General features: G+C 38.0%; 1 protein-coding gene and 1 long non-coding RNA gene across 2 annotated transcripts in view; one reads left to right on the top strand and one right to left on the bottom strand.

The window, feature by feature from the left end:
• Window positions 1-398: 398 nt before the first annotated feature.
• LOC116509622 lies at window positions 399-2,225 on the bottom strand. The gene is made up of 2 exons (XR_004255519.1): window positions 2,108-2,225; window positions 399-594 (listed from the first exon to the last, which is right to left on the bottom strand). It is a non-coding gene; the product is annotated as an uncharacterized LOC116509622 (long non-coding RNA).
• Window positions 2,226-2,492: 267 nt separating this feature from the next.
• Window positions 2,493-14,022, top strand: part of SLC13A3 (solute carrier family 13 member 3) — a 54,220-nt gene continuing 42,690 nt past the window's right edge. Inside the window, exon 1 of the mRNA XM_032217430.1 lies at window positions 2,493-2,681. Within this exon, the coding sequence (XP_032073321.1) occupies window positions 2,571-2,681 (111 nt within the window). The 5' untranslated portion in view covers window positions 2,493-2,570. The remainder of the gene's footprint in view (window positions 2,682-14,022) is intronic.

Here is a 14,022-nt window from a genome sequence, read left to right as displayed (position 1 = left end):
TCAATACATCTTATATCTTCAGGGATTATATCACTATCTCTTGGGACTACTGTGTTCAAGTCAGGTTGATCTGATTCAATGTCCCAATATATATGAAGTTTATATGGGAGCAACCACAATTACAGTGTCCCATTACTCCCCACAGGTGTGTATCAGTTTACAAGTACAACAAGAATAACAGTAATATTCAGTGATACAGTTCCAATCACAAAATCAACACAATCTGTAGAGTGCAAAGTTGTACAGCTGCTTTTAGGATCTTCAGGTGGAATAGAAGAGGCCACCACTCAGGCCAGAAAGACCAAAAGTTGCTATTACTGCAATGAGAAAAAAAATCACAAACAAAATCTTTGCATACCACCATGACTACATCAGTTTTTAGAAATGTTAATTCTCAGTAGTCTTCTCCAGGAACCACTTTCCACAGGTGTAGTGATTTGCCCTTTGTCTCCAGTTTGGGCTCCTACTTCAGTGGTTAGCAGGGCTTGGTAGGGTATGTCCCAGGCTTGGCTACGTTTTTTTCCTCATGTCAGGTTTTATCAGGACTCAATCACCAGCAGCAAATTCGAGAGTTATGGTTTGAGCTAGCTGTTTCTGAGGTAAAGAAGAGGAGAGGCCAATTATACAGTTCTTTACAGACATATTTTTAGTCTCATATTGTGGAATTTCCCCCATTATGTCCAAGTGTGGAAATCCAAACATTATTTCAGAAGGCAGACGGTTTTCAAAATTCAGAATATCTCGTATAAAATGAAGTAATCATAGATATAGTCAAATAGATGATTAATAATGATAATAATGTATACATATATGAGATTTTATATAAATTGCAAGTGAGGATTATGGAGAGGATGCACAAAGGTTTGTAACCAACTGACACACTGTATGTAACTGGAAGATGGTTTTATGTTTTATGTTTTATTTGTGCTTGTGTAAAAAATAATAATAAAAAACTATTTTTTTAAAAAAAAGACGGTTTGGCATTCCACAGAACATGACATTCCCACTGCCTCTATGACTGAAAAACTTTTTCAGTAAAATGAGTAAATTTCAGATATTTGTCACAATTCACAGCATCCAAAAATTTCCAAAAACAAATCACATCATAATCTAACTACATTGTAAAACTCATGTCATATACCCTAATTTAGATTTACATCAGACAGATTCCTTTCTGGCAGTGTTTATCTTTTGTTATTCCTGATTGGCCTATCAACAGCACAAAAGGTGTGAGGATTGCTCTGGCAATTTGAGTTAGTGCCAAATCCTGGAGAAAACGGGGATGGCATTTATAGAAGAAGGAAAAGGACCCACAAAGGGTCCGGATCCCAATGCAGGAAGAACACAACTGACCGCAGGCACATGCTTTCACAGAGGCACATGTGCCACAAATGCCCAACAACCAAATGCTCAAAAGGAAAACACCTTTACAGCAGCACAACACATATACATATTACAATAGAACAAATGTCTTCCAAGCCATTTGGCCTTAACAACAGCAGATTGGACTGGATAGGTTGGGAAGTGGGGGGCTGCTTTATCATGCGAATCCTGGGTCCCCTCCCCTGGAGCTCAATTAAATCGAAACAAAGTCAATCTTGCTTTCAAACAGGGAGAGAGAGGAAACACGCTTTTCTAACTCTGCAGGATCTGCTTTTTCAGTATATCAGAGGAGAAACAAAGAGTCTAGCCTGTAAGCATTCTCCCACAAACAAAAACAAGTTTCTCAGAGCAGATTGAGCCAACTAGGTTGTAGAGGCTACTTTTCTCATGCAACTCTTGCCCCCCTTTTAGCACATTTTCTTAATCACAACAAAGTCCTTCATCTCAGGAGAGTTAATCAGCCTTTCTCACTGAAACAGGATGTTTGTCTTTGCTCCAAGAGGGAGCTGGGGGAAATCCCGGCAGCTATTCTCAGTTAAAATGCAAACAGTGTTTGGGATTCAACTTCAATGTCCTTTTTACTTGGGGGAGCTCAAAGAAGCATCATCTTTTTACTATTCTGCCTCAAGCATTGTAGGATTGCTGGGGCATGTAGTTAACTCCACGTTTAGGAATCTCATTCAGATCAAGTTTATTATCAGGCATTCTTAATAGCAAAACTTACAGTTCAGTGTTAAGATACTTCTGACTTTCCATAATCTGTCCTATCACGTGGTGTAAAAAGATGATGATTTCGCTCCCATGCTGAGCAGAGACACAAACATTACTTCTCTGGTTCACAAAAGCGTTTAAAATGACCGGCTATAATCTCTGCAGACAGGCAGAAAGCCCCAGTGGCCAATCAGAAACACAGATGTGATTCTATGTCATGGAACTACATTTCCCATAAGGCAGTCTCTGTCTACATTTCCCAGGAGGTAGTTTCTTAAAGGAGACAGCTCTTAACTCCTACACTAGCTATATACTGCTGGGGCAACACACCCCTGCTCCTGCCCAGCCCGCTACTCCCCCCTCGCCCGGTAAAAATCCTGCCTCCTCCTCCTCCTCCTTCCCCTGAGATAAAACCTCGGTCCCGGCAATGTAGCTGGTCTCTCTTAAGCCAGTCCCGTGGGGGTGTTTGTCAGGGTATGGCAGCGCTGGGAGCCATAGTGAAGAAAGTGTGGTGTATCCGCCGTTATTTGGTGCTTCTGTGCGCTCCGCTGGTGCTGCTGCCCATCCTCTTCAGCCTGCCCCCCAAGGTAACACCTTGCCCGCCACTCTTTCTAGGGTATGACTCTCACTTCTGATCCCCCACCCCATAAGAAGCTTCTTTTCCTTTGTGCTTTCTGTGCCCTGATCCCGAACTCCAGACTGTCACCATTGGCAGGTCTTAGTTAAAGCAGCAGGGAGAAGAGTAGTATGTCCTCTACTTTGCTGAACTAATATCTCTGCCTTAATTGTTTCTTCAACTTTTGTTAAGCAAAAGTAAAGCAATATTAGCTTTAATTAAGGGCCTCCCTTTCGTAAAGGACTTGTTCTCTGGAACAGCCCAGAGATTCTGAGACGCAACTCTTTGACATTGGTCCCTGTTCCTCTTCCCCATCTCTTCTGGTAACTTGATTTTTTCCCTTCCTTTTCCTCTTTATCAACTGTCCTGCTTGCCACTTAATCTGTGCTCTCTCCGGATTCTAAAATATTACTATCATACTTCTGTGGTAATAATTACTGGTTTTCTGATTCCTGCAAACTTTTTTTTTTTAAATTTCAAATATTTTTATTTTCCCTTAACAATTCAGAGGCGCTTAAAGTTGTTGGTGCTTCATTTTGGTCTCCTACAATTTATTGATTGTACACTCCAGCCAGTATGAGTTTTAATGACCGAAAATCATAATGACTCAAAACAGTTCTAATCCAGTCTGTTTGAAGGGCAGCAACTTTGAGACAATTGACGTTGCTAGCTAAGAATCAATCTTTCAAAATACAAGCTGACTTTCACTTATAGTTGTTGTGTATCATATACACCAAATGTATTTCCTCTCTTCTTTTCCAGGTTTCCTCCCCTTTCCCTCAGCATTTTTATTACTAAGAAATATTTTGCCTCAAAGGAGTATTTTTTCAAATCATTACTCTCTCTGTAGAAAAAATAATATTTCTGTGTCTTTAAAGTTCCAGTTCCCCTCTGCTATGTTAGAAGACTTGCAGCTGTAGGAGAATAACTTCTCTACCAGCCAGTCAAGAATACTGTGGGCCATGTATTGTTCTCTCCAAAATTAATTCTCTCCAGCTAAACATTGTAGTCACTGTTTTCTGGCCTGTTCTGGTATGATTCCCTGGTACAAGATTGTATCTTAAATCTGAATATTTTAATTGAAGAAGACTATCTCAAGTTATTGGAGAAACCTTCATTCCATTCTGTAAATTAATGGAAAATCACAGTTCTGGAGTGCTTTTTCATTACAAAACTAATGTAGTTACTTTGGTTCAAGAACTGCTTCTCATACCTAGAGTTTGGTCATTATTGTTTTTTCAGGTGCCAAGTCCGGACAAACATTTTTGTATCAATAAAAAAGAATATTTGTAGTTGACATAAGGCCTCCTTGGTGCTCTCTGAGCTTGGTTGTTTTCTTGCAGACCGTTTCATTACCTGTACTTGATAATATCATCAGTGCTGTGACTTTTTTGTTTCCTGTGCTTCAAGCGAACCTGATTAATAAAATAACATAGTTTTATTCCAATTTTTGTCTTTTCTTTCTTGGTTATTGCTTCCAAGATATCTTGTTACATTTTATATTTTGATCACAAAAGATGTTCCAAAGAGAATGCTCAGACTAGAATAAGTAAGTCCTGTACATTTTAATATATAAGCAAGTAGTTTAAGATTGTAATCCAGTGCAATTTATTTTTAAGAAAACTGTACAAAACAATGTGATCAAGAGTTTTCTAAGCAATTATTTGGCTCACTTTCTAAAATTGTCATTCCATGCATCATCTGCTGTGTAATTGTACATTATTTTTGGCTATTTCATTACATCTATAGACGATACATATTCATGTACAATAATACTAGAGGTGGAATAGGATTTTTTTAAAAAATAGAATCAAACAGAGAAATATGGTACAGAATTTTCTTACAAATGCTAGGATTATCATCCTCTTCTTTTTCCTCTTGCCAAGTTCTAATTGAGATATTCAGAGTTTTGTTGGCACAAGGGAGACCAACAACTAAGACACACAGTTCCAATTCTCTGAGAAAGTTCCTGTTTCATCTGCAGCTTTAGTCTTTAAATGTTTTTCAGGTTAAAAGATCTGCAATCAGAGTGCAATAAAATCCAGCACTAGTGCTTTCAAGGACTGTGTCTCTCACTGTATATTGTATTTTGACCCATTTCTGAATATGTTGAGGACAATGTTGTGGCGCTGCTTACATAATTTAATGTTCTTCAGCTAAACTGCATTCCCATCAATCAGATAGAAAGCTGGTAGTATTTTTCCTTAGACCATGAAAATCATTTTTTTCTACAGGTAGTTCTCATTTAGTGTCTGCATTTAGGTCTAACAGCTCAATCATTAAGCAAAGTGGTTGTTAAGTGAAAAATCATGTGACTGCAAATGTGCTTATGATTTTATACAGGATGAGGTATATTAACTGACCATAATGTGAATGCATGACTGAGAAAGAGAGAGATGCTGTGAAGATGGTAAATGTGGACCTGAGGCACAAAAGTTTTTCCAGCAATTGTTGTAATTGTAAGCAGTCACTGTCTGAGAGAGCTACTAAGTGAGGAATACCTATATTAATATAACTCTTAATATCATTGGACTCCCAGGTTAATTTCCTCATCCATTGATCTGTTTGCTTGGCAGAGCTATAAAACTCACAGGGAATGAATGTTTTTCTTTTTTTAGTGCCTTTAATAGCAATAGCAATAGCAGTTAGACTTATATACCACTTCATAGGGCTTTCAGCCCTCTCTAAGCAGTTTACAGAGTCAGCATATCGCCCCCACAGTCTGGGTCCTCATTTCACCCACCTCGGAAGGATGGAAGGCTGAGTCAACCTTGATCCAGTGAGATTAGAACCGCTGAACTGCAGATAACAGTCAGCTGAAGTGGCCTGCAGTACTGCACCCTAACCACTGTGCCACCTCGGCTCCTTAAGTCAGTCTGCACTCCTGGCAATTGCCTGAAGAAGTCCATGCCACTTTCTTAGGACATTTTCAGAAGTTGTTTGCCATTGCTGCCTTCCTAGGGCTAAAAGAAAGTGACTGACCCTAAGTAACTAAGTCAACTTTGCCAAAAGCAGAGCTGGAATTCCCGATATCCTGGTTTCTAACCTGGTTAGAAAGTTTCTTATACCTTAGCCCTACAGTGAAGCATTATATTGTATTCTTATGTTAGGACTGAAGTAGATATAATCTAAAATGAGTTTAAACCTGCATGTAGAATAACAGAGTTGGAAGGGATCTTGGAGGTCTAGTTCAACCCCCTGCTTAGGCAGGAAACAATCCTTCAGACAAATGGTTATCTAACCTCTTCTTAAAAACCTCCAGTGTTGGAGCATTCACAACTTCTGGAGGCAAGTTGTTCCACTGATTAATTGTTCTAATTCTCAGGCAATTTATCCTTAGTTCCTTGGTTCTAACTTGCTTCTCTCCTTGATTACTTTCCATCCATTCTTGTGTTTAAAATAATGCCAATATTATCAGGACAGTTTAAAGGACTGATAATAAATGAGATCATAGTGGCCAAGGAGACAGGTATAATTCTTTCCTGCAATAATGCTGAAAAGAATCCCTACTCTGAAGCTGATACTTGTGTTTTAGAAGAATAAGACCATTGGCATAAGTGAATGAGGTTTCTACTGCAATAAGTCAAGTTTCTGCATTTGCAACTAGAGAAGAAAAAGGTTGACCATTTCCTGCCCTACCGTGTTCTTTCTTTCAATTTGTCCAGTGCTTTTAAAGCCTGCATGTTTGAAGGAGAATCTGATTGTGGAGAAATGTGAGGTGGGATATTTAAACTTTGAGTGCTGAATTTTGTTCAACTTCTTCTGTTATGGATTATTAACATTTTAGTGTAATAAAAATAATGGGTCCTTTTCTGATGCACGTTAGAAATTTGGGTTTATTTCCTACTCAAGAATGCTAGTACTGTATAGTGCAGGGATGTCAAACTTATGTCGTCTCGGCATCGTCACGCGAGGTATTGTGACTTTTCCCCCCTTCGCTAAACCGGACGTGAGCATGGCCAGCATGTGATGCATCTGGCCTGCGGGCTGCGAGTTTGACAGCCTGGTATAGTGGTTAAAGATGCTATACCAAAACAAGAGAAACCCAGAATCTAGCCCTTTCAGAGGCATGGAAGCCAGCTGGCTAATCTCAGCCCAAATCAACATCAAGTTCTACAACAACCTGTGGAATAGTAGAACCCCTTGTCACATCAGATACTGAAACCTTTGCTATGTGAACTGAAGCAATTGTAGTGCAAACCAAGCACTCAGTTGAGTCATGCTAGGAAAAACAACAACATTTTAATTTTTTTTAAAAAAATCTGGCCTTTATAAATTTTTTTAAATAAATAACTCCAAGTGATAAATATACCCAATACTATTTCTTACTCCTATTTTCTCAACAACAACATCCCTATGTGGTGAGTTGGACCGAGAAGACTAGTCCAAAATCCCCCAGCTGTGATCCACAATCTAGTTTCCATCTAGTTTCTAGCCTGATAATACTTTAATCATCACACTGCCTCAGTTTCCCACTCAGAGTTTTGCCACACATACATTTTGCTAAAATAAAACTGTAGGGACTGGTAGAGTTCTTCCAAGCGACATTATGCACAATGTTATTTATCAAATTCTTATGCCCCTTATCTTGCAATGCAGGCGACAATATGGTAATATCATCAATGTACCAAGCAATATTAGCCAAAATCCCTGTCCCATGAAGCTTATAATCTAATTGCAAGCATGCTCCGCAATTGGTTGGATGACAAAGTTCATATGTTATCTGTCCCAGCAATAAGGCTATCTATTCTATAGGTCAATAGCACCATCCATATTTAATATAACATCTCAGCAGTAGCTGGATGACGATGAAAATCTTTAGTATGAATAATCTTAATGTCTGTACTTTTGAATGAGATATACCAGACAGTTTAATTACAGTTTTCCTCCAAAAGGTGTTCTCTAAAGGTGTCTATAGGATGCCTCCCGAGGTTTAAATCTTTGGCTTTTCTTCTATCTTTTTGAGGCCAAAGACTCCTGGCTATTTATTTCCCAGCCTTGAGTATTGAGAACATTGGCCACGTTTTCTTTAACAGCAACAAAAATATCTGTCTGGGCTAAGAATTAAGTCTTCCCAATTCAATAGTTTCAGCCTTAGAGTATGATGAACTTAAACTTTCATAGTTTTTTTTTCATGACCTCACATTTGACTTCATAAATATGGTGCCCTAAATTCCTGGTGAATATAAAAAGTCCCATTTTGCTTTTCATTTATAATTCAGTCCTTTATAAAGAATTTGTGCCGATGAAAAAGGGGCAAGCTGATTTTTATCTTGGAATTGCCTTTATTGTTCATGTGTGATGAGTGTTTTGTTTACATCACATATGCAACATCTGTGGAAAAGGGATTATGAAATGTACAAATAAGATATGAAAATTATGTAAGGCAGAAACTAGAATTCTTGTGTTTTCTGCAATACCAGTGGCCAGATATACCTCCCATAAGTTTACAGATCTCACCAATAAAATCTAAAGGGGTTTCTGCTTTATTTTTCTTGAATGGAACCAGAAACACCTTGCCAATCAAAAATCCTAAGAAAACAAGTCCTTGACTCCCAGGAAATATATTCTTTATCTGAGACATTTCCTACTGAATTAATGATGTGTAATAACAAAAATAATTAAGAAAAATATTAAACACTAACTACTGTTTATATATAATTACAAATAAACATGATAAGAATTTAAAATTTAATATCAAGGAGGCAGATAACTTCCTCCTCTGAAACCATTCTTTCCTGAGTAGGAGAAAAGAAAAAGAAGTAAGGTAAGTAGTACATTTTAAGGCAGTATTTTTCAACCTTGGCAACTATGCATTTCCCAGGAGTGACTGGAGAATTCTGGGAGTTGAAGTCCACATATATTACAGTGCGAAGGTTGTAAAACACTGTTTTAAGGGAAAGTCTAGTTTAAATGTTGAATGTACATATCCACTCTTTTTCCAACATATAATTCATAGAAGAATGCAAGAAATCGGCACCATTTTCTTGAAATACAATTTCTATGGAGCTCTAAGCTTCCTCTGCATTGTTCCTATTTTGTGCCTGGCTGCGATTGATGGGATGAAACATCCTGCAGGCCTGAAATCTCTCCATGTCTGCATACAAAGGTCTCATACAGAGATTTATGCTATCTAAAGGAAATATTTTCTGTATTCTTTAAATAAATAGATTTCTTTAGTTTGGGGAAATGCCTTGTTTTTTTTTAGCAGCCAAATATTCTTTGTTGTGCTTACTGTGATTTTGAGAATCAGAATAGTTTTGTATGGCCACACCGAAAAGGCTGCTGTTGAAAAAGGAGAAATATACAGGCTGTATATTTTAAAATGGTGTCTTGAAATGCCAAAGGTGTTAGGAGAGGTGACGGCACACTGGGCCAAGGAAATTCATATGGTGGTTGGATCTACGGTATGCAGCGGGAAAGAAAAAAGGTCTGTTAGGCATATTTTTCTAAACAAATGAAGCCTGGTAGGATTTGAACTCTAGAATTTTCACTTGCTAGGGAAGATGAAATAACCGTTCTGCAATGAATGAATTGTAAATGCAATCTCTCTCTCTCCTTCCCCTCCCCTTCCAACAAACTGCAGAGATTTCCAAGTTTTTTGATCTGATAGACACTGGGGATTTGGAGTGCTGGGTCCTGATTATCACCTTTCTTCCTAGATATTTTGTGAATTCTTTCCTCTTGGAATATGATACTTTTGTTATGATTGAATTCATATATCTGCCCAGACACAGGGCTGCAAAGTTACTTTCTGATTGTTACATACATATTTAACCTTAGTTTGGTTGCTCAGAGTTGCAGTGGCATGTAAGTTTCATAAAACAAAAACATTTATATTTATTTCAGTATAAAATGTCAGGTGGATTGTTGAATTTGGCATAGTATATGAAGGAACCTGTTGGGAACCCTAATATTCATGAGCCTATTAAGTATGCTTATTCCAGATGAAACTTTCCATTATATTACTGCTGGGACTTGGATTATACCCTGATTGAAAAACAAACAAATAAAGCTTTGCTGGATTAGATCAAAGTCTTGCCTAGTCTAGCACCCAATTACATACAGTGTTGTTCATTTATCTCAAGTGATATAGAAGCAAACCTTAAAGTGCCAGCTTCTTCCTGTTATTCCAGTAACAGATAATTCAGAGGCAGTTCCTGAATTTCAGTTCCTGAAAGTGGAAGCACCACATACCTAATAACAGTGGTGGGATTCAAATAATTTAACAATCGGTTCTCTGCCCTAATGATTTCTTCCAACAACCAATTCACTGAACTGCTCAGAAAGTTAACAACTGGTTCTCCCAAAGTGGTGCAAACTGCCTGAATCTCACCACTACCTAATAAGCAGTAGCCAGTAATTCTCCATTAATCTGTTGATTCTGTTTTGAAGTCCTTTGCACCTAGTGGCCATCAGCATGTCTTCTATTATTATTATAGTGATTTCACAATATTAATTCTGCCGAAAAATGCCTTTTTCCTCTTTATCCTGACTCTTGCCAAATAGCTTTATTGGCAACCCCCTACTTTTAGTGTTTGCTTTGCTGTGAGTATAACACAGAGATGAGTAATCTATACCCTAGAATTGTATGCACAGACACAGACACAAACACAGACAAAGGCACAGACATGCACATATACACACCCACAGTGTATTGTAGAAGTTTCACTGATCACTTTTGCTGAACATCAGTTGCAGGTTTCCAGCTATTTTGAGTTGGCAAATGCACAAATATTGCAACGGAATCCACAAAAAGGACTTAAAATAGAGATGGAATTCTAATACCCGTATTATCATCTTGCCCACTGTCCTGTAAAGTTAAAGAGGATGGCAGTCTACAATAGCATAGCCCAAGGTTTATTTGGAGATGGAAGGGAATATACCCCAGTTTTGTTAGTCAGTTTATTAATTGTAGGCAGTGTTTTTCAAGCTTGGTACCTTTAAGATGTGGGGACTTCAACTCCAAGAATTGTTCAGCCACCATGTTCATCTGTTTCTTTACTCTGAAACAATCTGAAAAAAAGGAAGATTTTGGAAATTCTAAGATTTGAAATTGTACTGGCTAATACCTAATAAGAAAATAATTCATTTGCATCATTATTAAACAATTTATTTATTTTTCTATTTTAATTGTGTTTACTTTTATCTTACTCTATCACATTCATTGTTTACAGTAAGCTATGTTTTAGCTATTCTTGATGCAAGAATTTTATGTATATATCCTACAAATAATTAACAAGATCGAATATAGCAATAGCAATAGCAGTTAGCAATAGCAGTAGACTTATATACCGCTTCATAGGGCTTTCAGCCCTCTCTAAGCGGTTTACAGAGAGTCAGCATATTGCCCCCAACAATCTGGGTCCTCATTTTACCCACCTCGGAAGGATGGAAGGCTGAGTCAACCCTGAACCGGTGAGATTTGAACAGCCGAACTGCAGAACTGCAGTCAGCTGAAGTAGCCTGCAGTGCTGCATTTAACCACTGCGCCACCTCGGCTCTTATAAATAGTCATTAGTCATATAAAATGGCTAATCACATTACTTATCTCCCACCACTATACAACATGTAATAAGTACTTCAGAACTGGGTTTTGGTACTTTCAATTTATTTGCCTTCTTGTCACCAACCATTTCAAGTTACCATATTCTGGGAGTTGAAGTCCAGACATCTTCAAGTTGCCAAGGCTGAGGAAACAATGTTCTATTGCATTGTAAATAGTTGGAAGTCACTGGTTTTTTTTCTTTTCCCTTTTCCCTTGTACCCCATTTCCCCTTCTTTCTGATCTTTATTTTCATTTATAAAAATGAGATTACAACCTCTAATAAATATGTAAAAATGAGAGAACATTGAAAGGGTGAAATCATTATGGAGTCTAGCCTACTGGGAAGCTGAGTTTCTCAGTCACTCATCTCATCCCAATCCAAGGTGGAGTTATACCTTTCCATCAATGAATTAGAGACGGAGACCGAATATGCCACAATAAAAGGGCATCACACTCAGATTTTGGCAGTGTCCCCATAAAATCACACTTGAGCAATCAATGGGGAACAAGGTCAAAAGGGGGCATCAAAAGATATTTTTAATGTAGGCTTCAATGCCATTAAATGAAGAGTCAGAGTAATTCAGAGTAAACCTTTTGCTACATATTCTAAGTGTTAGTAGCAAGAACATTACAATCTACTGGTACTTATCTATCATTTCAGGGAATTTGATATGCATCTAGGCTCTACTAATTCTATATAGTGCTTCCGAAAAGGAGCAGCAATATCTTCAGAAGCAGCAGCTCCCATTTCAATAAATTCAACACATGCATTATTTGAGTATTATTCCCGACCACATTCCTTAATGTTAAACCTCACCTCTCATCTTTTCCAAAAGAAAGTCAGAGACAAGTGAACTCCAGAAACTTTCCCACACTTAATATATGTGTTCATATATATTGTTGATATAGTTTATGTATGTTAATATATACTATATACTTTTTTGGGGGGGGGAGAGAGAGATTTGAAATTGACTACAGATAGGCCTTGACTTAACAACAGTTCATTTAGTGACACATTCAAAGTTACAATGGCACTGAAAAAAGTGTTTTTCACATTTATGACTGTTGCAGCATCCCCATGGTCACGTGATCAAAATTCAGATGATTAACAATTGACTCACTCATATTTATGATGGTTGCAGTGATCCCCTTTTGCGACCTTACAAGCAAAGTCAATGAGTAAGCAAGGTTCATTTCACAAACGTGTTACTAACTTAACAACAGCAGTGATTCGCTTAACAACTGTGGCAAGAAAAGTCAGAAAATTCACTTAACAAATGTTTCTCTTAGCAACAGAAACTATGGGATCAATTGTGGTCATAAGTCGAGGACTACGTACACTGCTACTAAATATCCTCTGAGAAGAGGTAGGGAGTTTACCAAACAGACCACTGTGATTATTGGTATTGAGAGCTTCACTTGAGCTTGCACAAGACTCTCCAAGGAGACCCACAATTTGTTCTGATATTGAAAAAGTTCTTGTCACAACTTTTCTGCCATCTATATACTATAATTCTGGAAAAAATGATGCCATTCAGTGACTGGGTGGGTGGGATGGGGAGGGAGATAGAAAAAGAGAAAGAGCACAGAAGGAGGAAGGCACAGAAATAACATAGTCTTTTAGAGCATTCTATAGATCATTGTCCTCTTCTATAGTAAGATGTTACTCAGCTCTGAGTTGTTCAGCTGGAACCCAATCATCTTCGTAATTGAAAACTCTTTGCCGTTGTTAAAGTTACAGCAAAGGTAGACATTAAGACATATTTTGAGCAATGATTCTCTTAATATTGGCATTCTGTCTGCACTGATGGGAATAGAAGTCCAAAATAACTAATTAAGGGAGAACAATAGCAATAGAACTTAGATTTATATACTGCTTCATAGTGCTGTACTCTAAGCGGTTTATGGAGTCAGAATATGGTCCCCAACTATCTGGGTCCTCATTTTACCAACCTTGGAAGGATGGAAGGCTGAGTCAACCTTGAGCTGGTGAGACTCGAACTGCAAAATATTCTTCTTTTTCCTCTGTGGTAACAGATTGTGTAAAACATGTCTTGCGTAACTGAGGAAAACACAACTCAGCTGGCAATTATTATATGGTTGGAAAATTAACTCGGTCACAAGACTCGTAGGAAAGTTTGCGTTTGTAACAAAAAAAAGTCATTCTGAACAATAATTATTTTTTTAAAAGGACATTTGAACTAATTCAGAGGCTGGGTCAAAACTAATTGGTCGTTGCCATAGAGCACAGTAAGGCAGATGTCAAAGCTGGTAGAATCAAGAAAGATGCTGTTTACATCTTTTTTTTCTCTTTCCATGGGAACTGATGCCCTTTGGCCAAATTCACCACACGGCTGTTTTGTGCAGTGACTTTGGTTCCCAATTTATGTTAAAACTGAGAGATGGGAAATTTGGTTGCTTTGATAGATATGTTTGAAAATCTGTTTGGAAACTAAGGAACAGGTGGACAGCACAAACAAACCATTTGTCAGGACTGGAAATTTCCACCCCCCCCCCCAAATTACATATGATATCTCTTTGCAGGCAGTTTTCAAAACTTTAGAATTACATTGCCTAAAGTTATTTATTTATTTATTAGACTTATATACCGCTTCATAGGGCTTTTAGCCCTCTCTAAGCGGTTTACAAATTTTTAGCAAATTGAGTCAGCAACTTGCCCCCACAGTCCGGGTCCTCATTTCACCCACCTCGGAAGGATGGAAGGCTGAGTCGACCTTGAGCCAGTGAGATTTGAACCGCTGAG

Source organism: Thamnophis elegans, chromosome 5 (assembly GCF_009769535.1).
Source record: "Thamnophis elegans isolate rThaEle1 chromosome 5, rThaEle1.pri, whole genome shotgun sequence".
Classification (NCBI taxonomy): Eukaryota; Metazoa; Chordata; class Lepidosauria; order Squamata; family Colubridae; genus Thamnophis; species Thamnophis elegans.
The sequence above is the reverse complement of the archived record's forward strand: the minus strand, read 5'-3'. Positions and strand labels throughout refer to the sequence as shown.